At 38.8% G+C, this 8,232-nt stretch overlaps 1 protein-coding gene across 1 annotated transcript in view; it reads left to right on the top strand.

The window, feature by feature from the left end:
• The window catches only part of LOC135205563 (glutamate receptor U1-like), a 54,691-nt gene extending 46,518 nt beyond the window's left edge, over positions 1 to 8,173 (top strand). Inside the window, 8 exon segments of the mRNA XM_064236330.1 lie at positions 162 to 199; positions 202 to 251; positions 3,237 to 3,395; positions 4,301 to 4,463; positions 4,839 to 5,053; positions 5,539 to 5,664; positions 6,919 to 7,067; positions 7,479 to 8,173. Coding sequence (XP_064092400.1) covers positions 162 to 199; positions 202 to 251; positions 3,237 to 3,395; positions 4,301 to 4,463; positions 4,839 to 5,053; positions 5,539 to 5,664; positions 6,919 to 7,067; positions 7,479 to 7,725 — 1,147 coding nt within the window. The 3' untranslated portion in view covers positions 7,726 to 8,173.
• Positions 8,174 to 8,232: the final 59 nt, after the last annotated feature.

Raw genomic sequence — 8,232 nt, 5'->3', positions numbered from 1 at the left:
GCACCTCGGAGTAGCTGACGCGTAGATAACAAGCCAAGTAACCGCCGTCCCCCCCCCCCCCCCCCCCCCCCCCACACCCCCGCCCACCTCTCTCTCTCTCTCATCTCTCTCTCTCTCTCTCCTCTCTCTCTAACTAACTAACTACATCGTATCAATTACAGATACAGCCTGGTTCTTCCTTACGATGGCAACTGGGGAGCTAAGATGCCAATGGTACCTTCAATGGCATGGTTGGTATGGTCAATCGTCACGTAAGTATTCGTCGAATAAAATGTCTGCTGTTATATAGAAAACTGCATATTTTTATAAGTTTCCCTCATGCTAGAGTTGGTATAATTATCATTGAAAAAATTCTATTAATGTTAATGGTTCCTATTATATATGTATATATAATAGGAGAGACTATCAAGAAGACAAAATTCATATATATAGAGCATATATATATATATATATATATATATATATATATATTTATTTATATATTGCATTTTGTCTCCTTGATAATCTCTCAGTAATTATTACAAACTAAATGATTGGGGAAGTTTGGTCGAAATGTAGCACATGTACAAAAAAATTAAATTTTTCCTTACAATATTTATATTTGGCAGTTCCTCCATATCAAACATCAAACGAGGCCGACACATAATTATAAACTTTCTACATTATTATTATTATTATTATTAGTTAGTTATTATTATTATTATTATTATTATTATTATTTTGATTAAAGTTAGTGATGGCAGCATCAGTGGAATTGATTTAATATATGATCTTTTCAATTCTTCTTATTATTCTCTTTCTCATCAGGGCTGATATTTGCTAATATCTGGCCGATGTTCATATCTTGGTTAAAGAAATGTTTTCTGAAAATACTAATTTATTGATATGATAACAAAAGTGGTTAACAAATCTTAGTCTAAGAGCACGGTTGGAAACGTTGGAATTCCGTTACGCCCTTAGACTAAGATTTGTTAACCACTTTTGTTATCATATCAATTAATTAGTATTTTCAGAAAACATTTCTTTAACCAAGATATGAACATCGGCCAGCTATTAGCAAATATCAGTCCTGATGAGAAGAGAATAATAAGAAGTATTATTATTATTATTTGTTTGTTTTTTTTTTTTTTTTTTTTTTTTTTTGCTCTATCACAGTCCTCCAATTCGACTGGGTGGTATTTATAGTGTGGGGTTCCGGGTTGCATCCTGCCTCCTTAGGAGTCCATCACTTTTCTTACTTACTATGTGCGCCGTTTCTAGGATCACACTCTTCTGCATGAGTCCTGGAGCTACTTCAGCTTCTAGTTTTTCTAGATTCCTTTTCAGGGATCTTGGGATCGTGCCTAGTGCTCCTATGATTATGGGTACAATTTCCACTGGCATATCCCATATCCTTCTTATTTCTATTTTCAGATCTTGATACTTATCCATTTTTTCCCTCTCTTTCTCTTCAACTCTGGTGTCCCATGGTATTGCGACATCATTGAGTGATACTTTCTTTTTGACTTTGTCAATTAACGTCACATCTGGTCTATTTGCACGTATCACCCTATCTGTTCTGATACCATAGTCCCAGAGGATCTTTGCCTGATCGTTTTCTATCACTCCCTCAGGTTGGTGCTCGTACCACTTATTACTGCAAGGTAGCTGATGTTTCTTGCACAGGCTCCAGTGGAGGGCTTTTGCCACTGAATCATGCCTCTTTTTGTACTGGTTCTGTGCAAGTGCCGGGCATTCGCTTGCTATGTGGTTTATGGTTTCATTTTTCGTATTGCACTTCCTACATGTGGGAGAGATGTTATTTCCGTCTATCGTTCTTTGAACATATCTGGTTCTTAGGGCTTGATCTTGTGCCGCTGTTATCATTCCTTCAGTTTCCTTCTTTGGCTCTCCCCTCTGTAGCCATTGCCATGTGTCATCGCTGGCTAGTTCGTTAGTCTGTCTCATGTATTGTCCGTGCATTGGCTTGTTGTGCCAGTCCTCTGTTCTGTCTGTCATCCTCCTGACTGTATATTTCTGGGTCTTCGTCTACTTTTATTAGTCCTTCTTCCCATGCACTCTTTAGCCACTCGTCTTTACTGGTTTTCAGATATTGCCCCAGTGCTCTGTTCTCGATGTTGACGCAGTCCTCTATACTTAGTAGTCCTTTCCCTCCTTCCTTTCGTGTTATGTATAGTCTGTCCGTATTTGCTCTTGAGTGTAGTGCTTTGTGTATTGCCATATGTTTCCTGGTTTTCTGATCTATGCTGCGGAGTTCTGCCTTCGTCCATTCCACTATTCCTGCGCTGTATCTGATTACTGGCACTGCCCATGTGTTTATGGCTTTTATCATATTTCCACCGTTGAGTTTTGACTTGAGTATCGCCTTGAGTCTCTGCATATATTCTTTCCTGATCGTGTCCTTCATCTCTTGGTGTTTTATATCCCCTCCTTCCATTATTCCCAGGTATTTGTATCCTGTCTCATCTATGTGTTTGATGTTGCTCCCATCTGGTAGCTTTATCCCTTCAGTTCTCGTTACTTTGCCTTTTTGTATGTTGACTAAGGCGCATTTTTCTATTGCAAACTCCATCCTGATGTCCCCAGATACAATCCTTACAGTCTGGATTAGGGTATATTTCCTTGATGCTCTTACCATACAGCTTGATGTCGTCCATGAACATCAGATGGTTTATTATTATTATTATTATTATTATTATTATTATTATTATTATTATTATTATTATTATTATTATTATTATTATTATTTTATCTCTGCATCTTGACTTTGAATGACTGCAACAACTTTAAAGACAGTGCAAAAACTGAAGCGAAAAAAACTTGCTCTCTGGTCAAGCAAAATACAAAATTAACAAATGTGAGTTTCTTTTGTACGTACCTCTAAGTTCACTTCTAGAGCTTCTTTTTAATGACATGGGTAGGAAGTGACATTTATGACGTTAACTCTCTCTCTCTCTCTCTCTCTCTCTCTCTCTCTCTCTCGTCTCTCTTGCTCAGCTCGCTCTCTCTCTCAGTATCCGCTAAAACATATGCCTTCACATCATAACTGAAAACGCGAGGGCTTCAACAAGGTTTTTCTTTCTCTGTCGGGGTAAAACTATTCTTAAAATATTCCTCCCCCCCCCTCTCTCTCTCTCTCTCTCTCACTTATATCATCGTCACCTATGTATCATCTTAATAAGATCTATCCCTCCACCATCACTTTGAATTCCCGAATAACAGTGACCGTTCCACAGGAGGTGGACATGGCGATAGCTGGCTTCACGATAACCTACGTCCGAGAGACGGTGATCGACTTCACGGTTCCCTTCTACGATGAGCCGACAACGATTCTCATTCCTCCTCCGACTGAGGAAAACGATTTTCTGGCTTTCCTCAGTCCGTTCTCATGGCAGGTAGGCGCAGATCTGAGGCACCACGAAGACAAGATTCGTCCGGCTCGTTATTGCCAAAGGTTAAATGATGTGAAAACTGGTTCATTCATTCACGGGGAATTCGAAAATTTGTCTATTCCAAAACAGTATGACACGGACAAACAAATAATTTTGGAAAAAGAAAGCCATGATCTACGACGGACCAATAAACTGGAATGGAGCAAATGAGGGTAGATGTAATATTATGCATAACATATATATCTATGTGTGAATATATATATATATATATATATATATATATATATATATATATATATATATAAGATATAGTAAAAGGCCCATTAAAACACTGCTTTAAAGCTAAGGACTATATTTCCGTGAACTAACTTCCACCCTTATCAAGTAGTGAACGACAGAAGTTGCATTGGCAAAATATATATGGGGTCACCGCTAAGCTGACGTTGGTTCTGTCAATTATTATTCTTAATCCGCTTCATTGTTGCCTTAAGGAAGATATTGTCTATATGGTCAGAGTCCCGGGCCCCATTGGAAAAGTTGATCCTATTATATCGATGTTTTATCAGTGAAGATTTTACCAACTGACATTTGTATCAACTGCAGCTCTTGTATGCAATTTGGGATGAGTTCCAATCCATGGCATGGTTCATGTTATTACATGTTGATTTGAAGTGTCATTCGAATATAGAAGGATGTTAAATACCTTTATTTATTTACCTATCAATTTGCCTATTTATTTATTTATCTATTCATTACTGAATAAATCTTCTTTCACACTACTGTTCAGGACTGCAATTCTATTATTTTCCTCACTTAGTATAATGCTCATGATGGCGTTCTTCGACCAGGGAATATTTATCGTCATCCCTTTATAACCCCGCCCCACCTCCATTTCTCTCTCTTTACAGGTGTGGTTTGGAACCCTTGTAAGCGTGTTAGCTGTGGGATCTCTGATGTCCTTCATGGCCACCGTGGGGAATGCGCCTTTTCTTTACCCTCACGATAATTTCCGAGTTTCCTACTCCTGGTTTCGATACGTCTCCGACTGCGCCCTGATTCTGGCTGGACAAGGTAACTTAAAAGGCTGGGTCGCACGAACGGCTTTGCTGGTACCTTTCCGTGGCATCTTGCCGCCAAGTTTTTCACTAAGCAGCCAGTATTTGAAGCTGTGATGTTCAAGGTGATATCACACAAATGTGCACTTGTGACACTTCAGCTTTGCCAACAGCGTTGCCTATAGATGCTACGTTTAGACCGTAAGATCATAAAATGATATGCCAGAAAAAGTGTTCGTGCGATATCTTCTTAGACTCATTGCAGGGAGTTGGTAACCATATAGTCCCCCTTAGGCTGACTCTTGAGATAATGGGAGAGGGAAGGGTACGTTTGAAGAGGGAGATCAGGTTAAGATTTTAAATATTCATCGCACTGTAACATCTGTTGTAGGTAACCAAATGAAACAGAACGAGTCTATCAGAGTGATGAGCGCTGTGTGGCTAACCGTCAGCATGATCGTCATCTATACATACACGGGAAATCTTATAGCTTTTCTGACGGTACCCAAAATAAGCAACCTGATCAACTCCTTGGAGGAACTGGCCAACCAGAGGGAGGTCCTCTGGACATACAGAGCCAAGACCGCGCACGACGAACTCTTCTCTGTAAGGGAAATCGTTATATTGTAGATGCATTGCTTTGTACACTTTGCTCTCCATCATTTACAGTTGACATATTTCACTTAGATGTCCATCTTCCAGAGTTTTGTTTTCCTTCGGTTAATACTTGTCATCCAAGTACAAATTCTTTGGGTCACCCCTATGAGATTCTGAAAAGTGACTCAGTAGTCCAGTTATACTACTGTGTTTGAATGAATGAGTGTAAAGTAAACTCAAGTGTGCCGGGTTTCACACTGCCTGCTGCCACTCACAGCAAACTTCCAACCGTCCGGGAATAAAAGATCCGTTCATAACATCTCATAGACAGGCAAACAAACAAACGAAGACGGACGAAAACATAACCTCCGCACATATTTGTTTGCAAAGGTCGAAAAACAAAGGAACTCACTAAAACACAGTCAAATGCTTGATACCGAATATAAGCCTGCCTATTAAGTCGATACCAAAAGCCTTTTTCTTCAAATTTCCAGACAGCACCGGCGCCAGGCACTTACCACAAGATTGGACAACTTTTAAAAGAGAGGCCTTCCCTTATCGTCCAGTCTGATAATGAGGGCGTCGCAGCCGTGCTTCGTGGGAAAATGGCGTTTATCAAGGTGAGGATGTATTCCCTCGTGATATCCAAATAATCTAGTCTAGGGGATCTCTATCATTCTATATGTAGGAAGTTAAGGTCCTCCAATTCCAACAGGTAGTCTTTTTGAATGGACAAGGCTTTTTAAACATACTTTTCGATGGTCATCCATATATGTGACAACAAGATAGCCTATGTGGGCTATCGTTCCTCTTCTAAACCTATAGCCTACATAATGATGCTTTGGCCATGCACGCTTACGCAGGATCAGTGAATATAGGTAGCTGCTATTCACAGTTAAGATCTGCTGTCACAATTAAGATATCTAGGTAATTCAGAGCCAGACAGAACATCTTGAATTGTCGTTTTGTCTATACAGTCTACCTTTCTAGTAACAACATTGTATATTCCTTTTTTCAAAGTACAATTCAACCCCACTTTCATGCCATTTACAATCTACACGGAGGATTGTTGCCCATAAAGATACAATATACTTGTATGCTTGCTGTTTTCTTACGAAGGATGTAACCCCTTAAGACTTGGTGAATATTTTGTCGAAAGCTAAACCAAATTTCGTTAAAATCTAATATCATAAAATTCTGATTACTTGTGATCACTGTCCCAAAGTTTTGTGCTACAGAGACGTTTCCTTTTCCAAGCGTCTTGGAAGGGCCCCGTGAAACATCTATTATCTTTTTGCATCTTATATTTGGGCTAATACTTGTCAGAAAGAGAGAAACTTTATAGTTCTTTTGGAAATGAAGCAAACACAAAACGAAAACAGAAAGAAAAGACTAATGATGATACTCGAACTGCTAGAATTCATGCGAGAAAGGTGTTCACGGAAGAAGCCGTCGAAGTAAGACTTTTAAAACAAATAAAAGACATAAACGTAAATAAATCAAATCATGCATTTTTCGTAGCTATACCGATCTCTTTGAATTCGAACTTCCTCCACTATTTTGGATAAGCTTACCAAAGAAAGCCTCGAATCTTGACGGAAAATGAACGAAGAAGCTCTTCTTTCCTTGTGGGATTCGTGCCCAATCACAGCAAAAAGAATAGTAACCGATAACCCACATATGACTAATATTCTGAGGTATATATCCATCTTAACTCTCAGTCTTGTATGAACCATCGTTCTTCTTAGAGAATAAGTGTCAGTGTCAAAGCTCGGCAGATGATGTTCACAGTTCATTGATATGTTTGTTAATTAATGTAATTATCAAATAATAAAGTCGTTTTTTACCTTCTTCTGTGCGTGCGTCTTTCTCAGGAAAAATCATGGCTCGATTTTGCGATGGAAAAGGACTTTTTGGAAACTGGTCAGTGTCGGTTATCCCAAGTAAATCAGTTGTTCTTCAGCGCTGGTTTTGGATGGGCTCTTCAAGAGGAATCTATCTACCTTCCCCTGATCAATGACGAGTAAGTTTATATACAAGTCTGGCGTGTAAATAAACATCTTGAATCGATAATCAAGTATCAAGGGTTTCACCAGCAATAGGAAATTTTTGTCTCACATTTTGTGTCAGTCTTTGCCTAATATCAATTGTATCTCCAAGGCCAAGATATATTTTCCTGTCAGTCAGTGAACAGGAAATCATCAGAAGTAAATTCTAGTTTACCTTTGTCCTTCATCTCAGTTTATTATTCTAATGTGTATATACATTTACCGTAACATCTATTAACTTATTATCTGCTTGGATTCCTAGAACCTATCAAAATCTCTTCTTTGCCATCCTTTTCTTTGAGACTGTATAGAATACCAACAGTGATTCTGTTAAAAGTCAATATTGCGATGCCATCTACAGCATCTTCTTCTCCCAATTTTTATAGGATTCTGAGGATGATGCAGTCCGGACTCTTCACCATTTGGCGGCAGAAATATTGGCCTAAACCCAACAAATGCACCGCTGGCAAAACCACCCCAACCGGCCCCAGAGCTCTTCATCTTGGCAACTTTCTGGGCCATTTTTTTCTCCTGGGAGTCGGCGTTGGTGTCGCCCTCTTGGTGCTGGCTGTGGAGATTATCCATCGACCAAAACAACAAGGAGATAAAATTATGGCTATCGAGAAAAAATAGGAATTCATACTGGTTCATATCTTGGCAGGAAATGTGTCATTTCGACCTCTGATTTTCTTGCAGGTGCGTTGTTACTCTCGGAAATCAAAATTGGACGTGAAAATTCATTAAGTATTTAAGGTAATATCTCTGCAACCAAAGGATAATCCACAATCCCATACATTCGTCGATTTACATTTGAAAGGAAATGTACATATACAAATTAGTCATGGAAGTTATAACAAGCAGGTCATGGCAGGGCACTGAGAAAGACATTACTAGTGCAAGTGCCATGCAACTGCAGAACTGAAATTTCTGCTATTTTAAGAAATGAATTATTATTTCGAATTATTATTTCAACATACTTAAGGATGGTTTTGCAAGACCGTGTTACATTAAAAACATTTAGGATGCTACTCCTTGGTGTTTATCAATTCATCCTTAATGTAGTATACTGTACATGACTATATTCACCTCAGTTTAAGCATGTAACAATGAATCGTGCAGTGTATATATATATATATATAT

Source organism: Macrobrachium nipponense, chromosome 24 (genome assembly GCF_015104395.2).
Source record: "Macrobrachium nipponense isolate FS-2020 chromosome 24, ASM1510439v2, whole genome shotgun sequence".
NCBI classification, from domain to species: domain Eukaryota; kingdom Metazoa; phylum Arthropoda; class Malacostraca; order Decapoda; family Palaemonidae; genus Macrobrachium; species Macrobrachium nipponense.
This window is presented reverse-complemented; position numbering and strand designations above follow the sequence as displayed.